The sequence below is a fragment of the Saccoglossus kowalevskii genome, chromosome 1 (assembly GCF_978046115.1).
Source record: "Saccoglossus kowalevskii chromosome 1, keSacKowa6.1, whole genome shotgun sequence".
In the NCBI taxonomy this organism is placed as follows: domain Eukaryota; kingdom Metazoa; phylum Hemichordata; class Enteropneusta; family Harrimaniidae; genus Saccoglossus; species Saccoglossus kowalevskii.
In genome coordinates this window covers 45389434-45403724 of record NC_140641.1, presented here as the reverse complement: position 1 = coordinate 45403724, position 14291 = coordinate 45389434, and the positions used below count along the sequence as shown (strand labels likewise).

Sequence of the window (14291 nt, the reverse complement as noted above, 5' to 3'; positions counted from 1 at the left end):
ACCTGGGGCGAGGGCCAGTAGGAAGACTATTTTCCACATCAAAAATTTGAGTGGTGCTGATTGGAGAGGCTCAAAAGGCAGTCTGCTTAGAGCAGACAACACAGCCGACGAGTCCCAGTTGGGCGGCTCCCTTGTATGGGGTCTTGGCGCCTGGAAAGCAGTAAATAGTCTCCTAAAAATAGGACAATCGGCTAGTCTTGTTCCCGTACGTTCTGAGTGGTGGGGGACAAGACCGACCTGTAGCCAACGCTCGCTGCGTAGAACAAACCCACTTCGGCAAACAGGTGGACGAAGTAGCCTGCTAACTAGCCAATAGAGGGATGGTATGGATCAATCTCCCTTCTGCTACACCAATCAGTGTATGCTTGCAGCCTAGAAATGTAGGCCGCGTAGGTGGAATCCCTGTTCGCCCTGGCCAGGACGTTGGCAGCCCGCTCAGATAAGGCTTTCATATGTGCGGGTCTACTGAGAGCCTCTATGCATGTAAGTGATACCTGCTGGGCTCGTTGGTAGTGCGCCGTCTGGTTGGGACGGCAGGTCCGGTAGGTCCGGAAGCACTGCTGGCGCTTCGACTAGCCTTCCCAACAGAAGTGGAAACTAGGCCTTGCTTGGCCAATTGGGTGCAACCCATGATAATATGCGGGTGTGCACCTGTCAAAGCTTTTCTCCGGTGCCCGGTGAACTAGCGAAAAGGGAGGAAAGGCGTACATAACTAAGTGGGTCCACGGGGCTAGCAAAGTGACCCTGGCCCAGGCTCATGGAGTCAGCAGGAGTGTTACGTACGTCGGGAGCATGGCGTTCCGGGGTGCGGCAAAACGGTCCAACCTTGGACTGTCCCACGGCCGAAACAGCCTAGAGGTTACCCACTGGGGTATCAGCTACTCCGTGTTCTGGAGACGGAGCCGCCCTGAAAGGGCGTCGCCAGACTGTTCCTCACCCCTGGAAGGTGGTGTGCGGTTAGCTCCACATTGTATTCCAGGCACCAAAGGAGGATTTTGCTCCGCTAGGACAGACAACGATGGGGAACGCGTCCCCCCCTCCTTCTTGAAGGAGACCACCGCTGCGTTGCCTGTGCGTAGCAGGACTCTGTGGTCTCGAACTACGGGTAGAAAGCATGGTAGTGCTAAGTACACTGCTCTCAGTTCGAGCTGGTTGATATGGTAGTCCCGAAACTAATGCGGGGGCCATATCCTTGGGCTTATTGGCCCAATAGATGTGCTCCCCAACCCTAGGGGGAGGTATCTGTTACCAGAGTCATACCTGCGGCGAGCGGGCCCAAAGGGCTCCCCTGTCCGAGGTTGGCCAGTGGCGACCACCAGGGCAGAGCTTCCTTCACTTGGTCCGAGATCGAAACCCGCCTATCTAGTTCCCATAGGAGAGCTCGGCACTATAACAAGCGTTATACCGGGCGGCTGTGTAGTGTGGCCTGGGGAACGACCCTTCGAACCGAGGTCATCATTTCGATGATCCGTGTTAGTTCGCGGAGGGACACAGAGGGAACGCTGACTAGGCATTCGGCTAGGCTGCCTAGCGCTAAGCAATACGCTTGAAATAGCTAAGCCAAGCATACCTATGTGTCAAAACTCCATGCCCAGGGACACCAACTGCACGTTGGGTCGAGGTGGGACTTGTCGATTTACCAATGAGCCCAACTGGTGAAGTAAATCCCGTGTTAGCCTGACGCGTTTGGCTATTACCCCTTGCCCGGGTTGTTGGTAACCGGAAGTCTGGGTACGGATTGAGGTGTACCGACGTCTGGTGAAGCAGCAGCAATACCTGTTTCATCACTCTGGTGAACACGTAGGGCACTGTGCCTAACCCGTACGGGGAGGCACCCGAGATTCGAATACTTGGCCCAGCTGGGCGATTCGAAGGAGATGACAACTCGCTGGGTGCATCGGTACATGCAGGTAGGCCCCGCTCAAGTCTAGCGGGGCTAGCCAGTCAAAACGGTAGATGGAGAGAAGAACCCTGAATGGTGTCTCCATGTGGAACCGATCGAGGAGCACGTACTGATTCAGTCTGCCTAGGTCCACAACTGGACGCCTGCCATTTGTAGATTTGGTACTACGAACCCATTTGGATAGAAGCCTGGCCTTAGCTCCAGCTGATGTACCCTGTGTTTGGCGTCTCTTTCCCCAGCAAACTGCTACTTCCTGTCTGATTGCTTCCGCCTTGCGGGAGTCCTCTGGCAGTGCCCAACAGGGGAAAAGGAGATTTCAGCGGTATCCCGTAAACTGATGTCACCACCTGGAAAGGTCCAGGGATTGGTCACCCGTTATCTCCAAACCGGACTACACCGGCGCAATCTGTGTTGACAGGGATATGTGGCCATGTGTTCGGCAGTTGCGAGGGGGGTGTGCTTCCTTCCCCCATGAGGTGAGTTCCCCAAGGCCTGAAGTAGTCACTAAGTTGTGACCTGGCCATTCACCGAACACGTGCCTGTCCCCCCCGGTTGCAGAGGTGAGCGTCAAACATGCCTCCCCTGCTACCGGGTAGACGTCCGCCCAGGGAGAGTGAGGAGCCACCACCTGGCTCTTACCTCCCTGGGGGCGCGCCACTACCCTCCCCTCCCATGGAAGGGTATAAGCGCTTGCCTCCTGGCTGACTCCAGCTAGCGGACAACGCCCTAGGGCATTGTGTTTTCTGTGCTTGGGGTGCCCTCCGATTGCCCATGGCAGGACCAACTGGCTAGCGGATTCAAACTGAACCCTCCGGTTCATTGCACTCCGAAGCTCCGAGACTGTACCCACTATTCCCTGAACAAAGAGGGTGGAGGAAGTCCAGTCTGCGTCACTGAGGCGGGGACGTACCCCGGCTCAGCTTGTCGGCGAAAACACGTGCGTCTAAGGCCGCGTCCCGTAGCACGGTAGTGGCCCTGGCCAAGAGAGCCAGGCGACACTAGAGGGTGTCGCATGTAGATGTGCAGTTGCCTCCAGAGTGCTGGTCACGCATAATGTGCTCAAGCGACTCTGCCCTCAGGGCTAGATGGGTCGTCTTCAATTGGAAACGACACCCATGGAACGCGGCTATCCCCCTTTGCCCGGTTTGCCAAATTCGTGGTACCGAGGTCTGGGGGAGGAGCCTTGGAATCCGGTTGGGGGCGTTTTGGTCTCATCCCACGCTATGGGGTCTGATCCCGAAACCACACCGACCGAGTAGCGTTTGGTCCAGTGGGAAGTGTTGCCTAATGTTATCCCCACTCGGGGGCCTTAAGCATTACATCCTCCACGGTTGACCAGCGCCGCCCATCAACACCGTTTGCATGCTCTGCGCCCCACTCCGCACTCAGGCGGACAGGGAGAGACTTGCTGACGGGGTTGCTTTGGATCCCGACGCTCGTGATCCCATAAGCGCTGAAGCAACCTTACGTGGTTGCTTTAGGATCAAGGGTGGGGGTATATACATCGTATCACTGGGATCGATGATACTCCGCCTCACCCCAAAAGCGTGGCTCACCGAGTCATACAGATGGATGACTCTGAGGGAACGCCCGGAGTACCGGCTGTATCCGACGCGAGCGAACTGCATCTCCTTTCACTTTACATATGTGAGAGGGACTGTGCGTCTCATGACAGGGTCGGTTCCCTCTGGGGACGCCCGTGGGTCGGTAAGAAAGGAGTCAAAACCCACAGCGGGGACCGGACACAAGGAAAAACTCGTTACCGTTGTACCGTTACCGCGTGACGAACCCTAGCTGGCAGAAAGTAGGGGGGGTCAACGTGTGCCCTGCCCTGAAAGCCCTGCTCCGAGATCGGAGACTTGGCTGCCAGCACCCCGTTGGCATTCAGTGCCCGAGGATCCAGAGAAGGACCGGGGCAATTAGCTTGGGCCTCCGCCACCCCCCAAAATAGTGGGAGAGCCGTGCCTGGGAACGGGGGTTCCCCGGAAGAGACGTGTTTGAATGCAAACATGCTTTCGTGTCTCTTCCTGCTTGCCCACCGAGGGGACAGTGGAGACAGCTCGCTCCGACTGCGTCTGATCTACCCGGCCTGCCAGGGACGCAATTGCCCCGACAGTCCTTCGACCAAAGCCCTCAACTTGGAGGCAAACTCGGCGCCGTGCGAGGAAGGGTCCACGAAGAGACCCGCAACGGGCCCCATAGGAGGAAAGCCTCCAGGGGCACAGCCTCGCTGCAGCCGGTAAAATCGGGTAAAAACACCGCCTGAAAAAACAGACTGTGAGGATGCCCTCCGATCAGCTGGGGAGACCAAGAAAATATCGGTACCTCCGCCGTCGGGCCTCTTACTCGACGTCCCGGTACATGAAGTACCGGTAGCCGAGCGTGAGGACTTTCTACTCATGCAAAACACGCAACTCACTTTAACCGCTTTGTTTACTAGACGCGCGACCTTGCTGTGACGCGGTCAGTGTCAGTGATTTTGATGGCTCTGAAAGAAAATCTCAGGCCTCAGAACTCCAGTGAAAAAAAAAACACGCTTTCACGCAAAAAGCCCCGAAACCCACATGTAGCCACGACCAAGTATCTCGGATGCGGGTTCTATGCTGGTAAATTCTGAATATAACCACTGCACGGTCGGCTCGAAAGACCGGAAGAAAAAGGCAGCGAGCCTTGGAGCTGTCATTACATCGATATATTGCTAAATACATTAAAAAATAAATAACGACATGCATGAGGGAAACGAATTACAGTTATAAAAGGTGCCGCCATGAAATCAACATGTGACTACGTAGTGGCGCCGGATTTTGATTTCTTTGCTGTGAAAAATACTACACACAAAGGGGAAAACGACACGAGGGTAAAAAAAAACAAGGAAAACTTATCCTACCAGCTACCATGTCGGATGCCGAGCAGCGGCAACAACCCAAGCTATAAATCCGGACAGGAAAAAAAGCAGGCGATCCAGCAGAGCTCGCTAGATTTCATCTCCACTCGAGGCGGAGAGAAATTAAGAGTGAAGGACGGCTACCTGTGGCGCTGGCAGGTGGCCTCGGTCACGTGGGTTCGTGATGTAAGGGGTAAAAGAATCTAGAGGTCATGGGGCTTCCCCTGACCTGGATTCTATCTCTCCGTCACCGGCAGAATCGCTGATTAATGCCTACAGTTCAAAATAGTCATTTTGACTGACTGGAGTCTATGGTGGGTAATTGAACGTAGTGAATTGGAATAATTAACACATGTGTTATCAGTGTAAAAGCTGAAAATTGGGTAATTATGCAAATTAGATAATTAATAATTAATTTAACCTAAAACTAATTAGGTCTGTACATTGTCCTAGAACATCTATGTACCAAGATTCATTGAAATTGGATAATTAGTACTTGCGATATCTGTGTAAATGGCAAAAATTAACTAATTATGCAAATTAGTTGATTAATATGCACACATTTTTACTTAAAATTAATCAGGTCTTTGGATTGTTCTAGAGCATCTATGTACCAAGTTTCATTGAAAAGTGATGAAGTAATAGGACTTGAAATATCAAAAGCTAAAATTGATTAATTATGCAAATTAGGTAATTAATATTTCACATATCTGTCTGTTCATGGTCCTATGTATCTTACCAAAAATGACAAAAATATTCACCAAAATTAGAGAATTAAAGATATCATTACAAAATGTACAAATCTGAGAGAGGTCCACATGTAGTACCTATATATGTAATATCAAAGCAAGTGGACTTGCGGTTTTTAACAAGAAGTTGAAAATATCACTTTTTACCAAAAATGACAAAAATATTCACCAAAATTAGAGAATTAAAGATAACATTACAAAATGAGCAAATCTGAGAGAGATCCACATGTTGTACCTATATATGTAATATCAAAGCAATTGGACTTGCGGTTTTTAACAAGAAGTCGAAAATATCACTTTTTATCAAAAATGACAAAAATATTCACCAAAAATAGAGAATTGAAGATATGATCATGAAATGAACAAATCTGAGAGAGGTCTACCCAAGGTACTTATACACCAAGTATCAAAACATTCAGGCTTGTAGTTTTCAAGAAGAAGTCGAAAATATATAACATTACGATGGACAATCACTCATATGATAAGCTCCGCTCGACAAAGTCGACAGCGGAGCTAAAAAACTCCCATTGCGTGCTTCGCACACGGGAGTAAAAAGTGGAAGTCAAACTCGGTGCCTGGTGTTTAACAAAGTCCTTTTAACCTGATGATGCTTTCTATCTCTGTTTTCTAAGTTAATGATGCACATTTAAGCATTGTCTTTAGCAATATATTAGCATTATTAGGTTTTGTGACATATCTTATTTTCTCATAATTATCTGAGTATGGCATGATTAAAGACTGAAGTGTAGAATAATGTGCATGTTTAGATTAACTTATGAGATAATATTTACCTCATGTCTTGTGGTGTTAAAAATATAAATTGTCTCATCTTCTGATCTCTGGCCACTTTCAACATCATATCCATACTAATCCTTCTATTAACCATGTCCTGGGAAGACAAACGATCATTAAAAACAAAGTTTAACAGAATTGGATTAATACTACTGTAAAATCTGTATTAGAAACCGTGGCTTCTATTAAAATGATACAATGCAACAGAGGGGATGCAGCTTCTATTAGAGCATCTACACATATGAGAAATGATGAATTTTTAGTTCTCAAATATTCAAACAGAATGGGTGCGACTTCTATTAGGGATGTGACTTCTAATACAGATTTTACTCCTGCTACTACGCCTAATATAGAACAGACTAGCAATGCCTATTGTTGTAGTAAGACCTTGCTGGTAGTGTATTGACATACATTATTCCTCAGAGTCCCAGGATAACTTGAAGATTTCTGAACACATTTACATTTTTGTACCTGCTTTGTGTGATTTCGTAATGTTAGTTTTTGCGGTAAATATGCTCATGCAACAAAGTGATTGACGTCATTTAATATTCAGTAGGAAGCTGATATTTTAATGGAGCATAAATTTTAATTATCTCTATTCTCGTTAATTGTATAATTACAGAAACATAGAAATAACATATGTTTGTTGCATTTTCAAAGAGCATTTAACCAAGAAAAAAGACTACGACCCAACTAATACTACTCCCTGCAAACATCTTGTACTATTTCGCGTTATTTCATAAAATAAGCCATGAATGGCACAGTTCCCGTTTGTTATTGAATTTAAGATATATAGTTTTGTTTATAGCAATATAGTTGGAATATAACCATGTCAGGTATATGATTATGATTTCTTAACATTAAAATGATTGACATCTTGTATCTGATTGTCAAATGAGTACTTATCGAGTACTGAAACAGCTTTAATTAAAACTAAATCAGCCATTTTGATTACATCTATATAACATAATGTATAATGAATATATAAAATTTGAACATAATCAGTCAAAGCATGTCAGAGATATTGCTCTAGAAGTGCATTCTTTAAAACAAAATGGCTGCCAGTCAGCAGTTTTCAATCTGATCTGAAAAATAAAATGACGTGCATTAGGAACCCATAATGTCTAATGCATGTACAAGTTTGAACAAAATCAATCCATAAATGCCACAAATGCTTGATTTTTGATGATTTTTTTAGTGAAAAAATGGCCACCATTTTGAATCAGATAGTCAAACCAATATACCTGTATATCTATGTCATAATGTATAATGAATATATCAAATTTGAACATAATCAGTCAAAGAAAGTCAGAGATATGGCACTAGAACTGCATTCATTAAAACAAAATGGCCACCAGCTAGCCATTTCAAATCTGATCTAAAAAATAAAATGACGTGCATCAGGAACCCATAATGTCTAATGTGTGTAACAAGTTTGAACAAAATCCATCCAGCTTGATATTTGATGATTTTTTAGAACAAAAATGGCCACCATTTGGCCATTTTGAATCAGAACAAGAAACAAATTGATTTGCATATGTATAATATTATGTATGATGTATGTGTGAAGTTTGAATGTAATTGGTCGAGACATGCACGAACACAGGTACACACGGACAGACAGAGGTCAATCCATAAGTCCGCGAACAGGACTAATGTTATAGTGGGTCATGTTAATTGAATCGGTTTAGCCTGTCATTCAACGTTTCTTGCCAAAAAAAAACAAATGATATTTTATTTGGGAAAAGGGAAGAAAATAATAATAACTGACAAAGTATAGTTAAAAAAAATATCAAACAAGTCATTGAAAATGACACAGTCCCCGATAAATTTTTGAAAGTTCTCTTTGTGCTCGTCATATTAAAGCGGAGGGGTTGTCGCGAGCGTGTCCTTGAAACTTGAGTTCCAAGTGGCGTATACAACAGATTGTTTATTTACATCAAAACACGTGTTCCATGTAGTAGTAATATGGCCAAAAATAAAAACAGCCGTTATACGGCCATCTTTAATCTGATTATGAAACACACTGATATGTATGATGTATGTGCCAAATACGAATGAAAATGGTACATAAATTGTGGAAATATAGTAGTAAGGTCAAAAAGTCAGATGGCTGTCAATCAGCCATCCTTGACCATGGACATGCATCCTAACATGTATAAAGCACATGTATGTGCCAAATTTGAATGAAAACTGACAGAGCACATCCAAGATACCACAAAAAAAAAAAGATGCCTGCCAGTCAACCATCTTTGATCCAATTGCGAAATAAATCGTCAGGACATGTATCCTAACATGTATAATCTATGTACCGAGTTTGAATGACAACTGACAAAGCATGTCCAAAATACAACATTTTCAAAAAACAAGATGGCTGCCAGTCGGCCATTTTGAATCTAATTGCTAAACCACTGCATGTACATATGTCCCACATAAGGTACTTAGGCACATGCAAAAAATGAACGAAATCGGTCAACAGGATTCTGAAATATGACTCTGGACAGACTGACGCATGGACGGATGGACACACGAACGGACAGACTCAGGAACTCACGGTCGGGGACATGTATCCTAACATGTATGATCTATGTACTAAATTTGAATGAAAACTGACAATGCATGTCCAAAATACGACATTTTCAAAAAACAAGATGGCTGCCAGTCGGCCATCTTTGATCCAATTGTGAAATAAAACGTCATGGACATGTATCTCAACATGTATAATCTATGTACCAAGTTTGAATGAAAACTGACAAAGCATGTCCAAAATACAACATTTTCAAAATGGCTGCCAGTCGGCCATTTTGAATCAAATCGCTAAACCACTGCATGTGCCTATGTCCCATATAAAGTACTAGGCACATGCAAAGAATGAACGGAATCGGTCCAAGGGATTCTGGGATATGACTCTGGACGAACGCACAGACGGAGACCGAATTATAAGTCCCCGTTTTCGGACTTCGTTCGAACAAGGACTAAAAACAGTCAAAATAGCTTTGCTAGATTGACTTCCTCAAAACAAAGTTGATAATGTTCTGCTTTATGAGATTTTAAAGCGGGGAGTCGTTACCTGCGCATGCGTTAGATGGCCATAGCGTGTCATTGTTTACAAACAAGCGTCTACCCATGAGCCTTTGCGGTTTTAGTGTATGTTGTTATCGTCGCTTGGGACTCAATTATGCATGTGCGTAAGTGACGACCCTCCTGCTTTAACTATTTGCCATGGTTATTAGTGTTCCCACAATACATTTTATCACTTACCATGAATACATCAAACTCAGTAACAATACATTTTATCACTTACCATGAATACATCAAACTCGGTAACAAGACATTTTATCACTTACCATGAATACATCAAACTCGGTAACAAGACATTTTATCACTTACCATGAATACATCAAACTCAGTAACAAGACATTTTATCACTTACCATGAATACATCAAACTCAGTAACAAGACATTTTATCACTTACCATGAATACATCAAACTCAGTAACAAGACATTTTATCACTTACCATGAATACATCAAACTCAGTAACAATACATTTTATCACTTACCATGAATACATCAAACTCAGTAACAATACATTTTATCACTTACCATGAATACATCAAACTCAGTAACGAGACATTTTATCACTTACCATGAATACATCAAACTCAGTAACGAGACATTTTATCACTTACCATGAATACATCAAACTCAGTAACAAGACATTTTATCACTTACCATGAATACATCAAACTCAGTAACAATACATTTTATCACGTACCATGATTACATCAAACTCAGTAACGAGACATTTTATCACTTACCATGAATACATCAAACTCAGTAACAATACATTTTATCACTTACCATGAATACATCAAACTCAGTAACGAGACATTTTATCACTTACCATGAATACATCAAACTCAGTAACAAGACATTTTATCACTTACCATGAATACATCAAACTCGGTAACAAGACATTTTATCACTTACCATGATTACATCAAACTCACTAACGAGACATTTTATCACTTACCATGAATACATCAAACTCAGTAGCAATACATTTTATCACTTACCATGATTACATCAAACTCAGTAACAAGACATTTTATCACTTACCATGAATACATCAAACTCAGTAACAATACATTTTATCACTTACCATGAATACATCAAACTCAGTAACAATACATTTTATCACTTACCATGATTACATCAAACTCAGTAACGAGACATTTTATCACTTACTATGAATACATCAAACTCAGTAACAAGACATTTTATCACTTACCATGAATACATCAAACTCGGTAACGAGACATTTTATCACTTACCATGAATACATCAAATTCAGTAACAATACATTTTATCACTTACCATGAATACATCAAACTCAGTAACAATACATTTTATCACTTACCATGATTACATCAAACTCAGTAACGAGACATTTTATCACTTACTATGAATACATCAAACTCAGTAACAAGACATTTTATCACTTACTATGAATACATCAAACTCAGTAACAAGACATTTTATCACTTACCATGAATACATCAAACTCAGTAACAATACATTTTATCACTTACCATGATTACATCAAACTCAGTAACGAGACATTTTATCACTTACTATGAATACATCAAACTCAGTAACAAGACATTTTATCACTTACCATGAATACATCAAACTCGGTAACAAGACATTTTATCACTTACCATGAATACATCAAACTCAGTAACGAGACATTTTATCACTTACTATGAATACATCAAACTCAGTAACGAGACATTTTATCACTTACCATGAATACATCAAACTCAGTAACAAGACATTTTATCACTTACCATGAATACATCAAACTCATCAAGAGCTCTAAATGGAGAATCCATGGCTTCCCACAATGCCATGATGAAACATACAGTAGAAAATGACCTTTCACCTCCAGAAAGTGCTTTCATATCTTTGGCTATCATACTTTCCCCTTGCGTTGGTTGCACCTGGAATTATATACATCAAATTACTCACTTTCTTGGTGATTCTGCAGCTTGTTGCTTAGTTTTTGTTGCATGCGTTTTTGTTGTTTGTTTGTTTATTTATTTATTTTGTCAGAAAATGAGGTACATGTAATTACAGGTAATGCTGATAACTAAATTAAACATAGTTGAACTCTGGTGACCTTGCCCTTTGTTATATAATACAATTCCCTTTATCATAGTTTGTTTCAATATAAATATGCATTGTCATAATTAATTTTGAATACAAACAAGTTTTGGGGTTGAACCAACAGTGGGGAATCAGTCTACCGAATGTCCTTAAAAGATGTAAATATCTTACAAAAACATGCCTTATTTGTTTAATTATTTTAAGGAACATAATTTCCAGCTTTATTCAAAGTAATTCAGATATTTTAGAATAAAAACAAATGCTGCATTTAGATGTGAATAGATTCATAAAACATGCAAGATAACAGAAAAATTTAGCTGGCTTTAGTCCAAGTATTTTGTACAGGTGTCTGTCAAAAATTAATGATTCACTGAGACAAATATGAACTGCCTCATTGTGTGACTACTGTATTATACAAGTAACCTGTAGAATGCTGTGTGGGTAATATTTTTTTATATTGATTTTTGTTGCATTTGCAGCAAATAGTTACCAAACAATGAGAAATCTATAGGATTGAATATACCCCACAGCTGGCTTCACATGCATAGTTCAAACCTGTCTAACCAGTGCTTACACCAGGATTTAGTTACAGCACCTAGGCGGTATGTGGTTACAGCTTAATGTTTGAGTAATCGCAAGAAATTGACATGACAATAGAAAGTCATCAAAGACTGGCACTCCCATGCAATTAACAGTGAGTGAAATTCCTGGGATTGAAACATATATTTTGAAGTCACTGATGTAGGCAACGAATAACTGCAAGTTGACATAAAGACAAGGTAGTTTATTTAATCAGTGCTCAACTAGAGGCTGAAATTATAATTAATTTGTTTATTTCAATTTCTCCTGACGTCAAATAGAATACACTGGTGAAACACTGTAGTAACTGTGGGTGAAAGGATGTTTTGGGGTGTAGTTTACATTGTATATGGAGTGGTAGGGTCGGGTGTAATTTGTTCATTTCCAACTATTATGAAGACACGTAGAATTTCACTTAATTTATTTTTGCTGACATGTTTTCAAGCATTACATGTGAATCTACTTTTCACTGCGCTGTGTCTCAATGGAGTATGAGGGGAAATGGCATTTTCACTGGAATTTATTTATCAGGGGAAAAATGTTTTCAGTGATAATGAAGTATTATGACAGATACCCTCCCCGTGGCTTTCATTGCGTATGGAAGTTATTTTCACGAGTGATGCGGTGTATCCTGCTGCCGTACTTTCACGAGCAAAGCCACGGGGAGAGTGTGGGGTTCTTTTATTATACATAGGTCCCATATTTGATTATTCCATATTAAAAAAAGAACGTGCAACAAACCGGGATAAAAATTTAGGTCGGGAACCCAATTGCCCATTATTATGCTCCAAGACAGTGCTGCGACCTAGCAACGCTTGTCAGTGTAGAACGCATGTCGCTGTACGTGTGAAAATAAAATAATCAGACGTCTAATTTGAGTCATTGTTCGAATAAATAACTCGTGGATGTTTAAGCGCGGTGGTCGTAGCGCAACGCGTGTTCGAATTTCATGTAAATAAACAATGTATTTTACACGCGTTACATACGTCGCTATGAGTCCCATATCGAACAGGACGCGACACGACGACTGTCGCCCTTTAGTTGGGACCACGACAGAACCAGAACTTAAACTGGGCGACTACGATACATGGTTTACGTTGAAGTTAAAAGTTCCTCCACAGATCTGTGCATTGGCAAACATGCCGTGCAACTGCGGTACTCCACTGACGGAATGACTTTCGTTGACATCGGTCGTCGCTGACTCCTGAGCTGCACACTACAACTTCGTTTGTGATGTTGCTTGCTGGTCGTGGATAGACTGAGTCTTGGTTACCGGTTAAATGTTGCTCATTTGGCGTTGGTAATCTTTATTTGGAACTGAGAAACGCCGCAAAGTCGCCAGCAGAAATCTCATGGTATATCGATGTTGATGGTTGCGGCTGCATATTAACCGGAGATTTTACTGCGGGTCCAGGCTGCGGGTGGATCTTCCGAGAGCCTTTCAAGATTTATAAAACCCAGTTTCCAGGTGGTCAACAAACATTAAGTTCTCCCAATCCTAGTATTCTATGTGATGTACATCTAACGTGCCAAAAATGCTGGTGAACGATTTGAACCTGACAAAAATAGCAGACGGAAATGTGTTTACAAAATAAAAATAGTGATTACTTGAAATAGATACCAGGAAGGGGAGGGGGTAAAAGAAAAGTTATATAACATTTTATTATTCAATAATTTATTAAAATACATAAGTTTGTCCAACTCCCTGGGATACAACACCTCAGACATAACTCATTGTACTCGGATTGAGTGTGGGCAAAAAGTTACTATTTGAATTTTTGATATTTTTTTTCATTAATGAGAAAGTTGACCCCGAAGTTAGAGTAACTGTTCAGCAGGAATGGCTTTTTAACTCTTCTGTGATTTTTTTTGGCTTGGCTGATTTTGTTCATACTTGACAGGCAGGTCGTACCATCACTAATTGGAAAAACAATTCTGACCTACCGCTACCATGGCAATAGCCAAAATCTGTTTTTTGAATACTTTCGCCCCAAATGTATTACCTTCTACCAGTCTTGTAATAGCAGTGTCTAAATGATCATGCCTTTTATTCTGGCTACGTTGCGCACTGGTAAGAGATCACCGGCGCCGACATTGTTACCACTGTCAACGTAATCCCAACGCAGCTTTGAACTTCGAATAAAATGTAAATGCTGCCCCCAATCTGGAAAATACTATCGCAAAACGGTTGGAAATAATACATTTAATGGCTG

At 42.1% G+C, this 14291-nt stretch overlaps 1 protein-coding gene across 3 annotated transcripts in view; it reads right to left on the bottom strand.

The window, feature by feature from the left end:
- LOC100375430 (structural maintenance of chromosomes protein 6-like) overlaps positions 1–14291 on the bottom strand; it is a 128138-nt gene that overhangs the window by 3310 nt on the left and 110537 nt on the right. For 2 of the 3 annotated variants that reach the window (XM_085502548.1, XM_085502557.1), the window contains exons 23-24: positions 11181–11333; positions 6328–6425 (exon numbers count right to left, since the gene is read on the bottom strand). In XM_085502548.1, the coding sequence (XP_085358674.1) occupies positions 6328–6425; positions 11181–11333 (251 nt within the window). Of the gene's footprint in view, positions 1–6327; positions 7414–11180; positions 11334–14291 lie in introns of those variants that run through there. The other variant, XM_085502563.1, reaches the window with a different exon arrangement.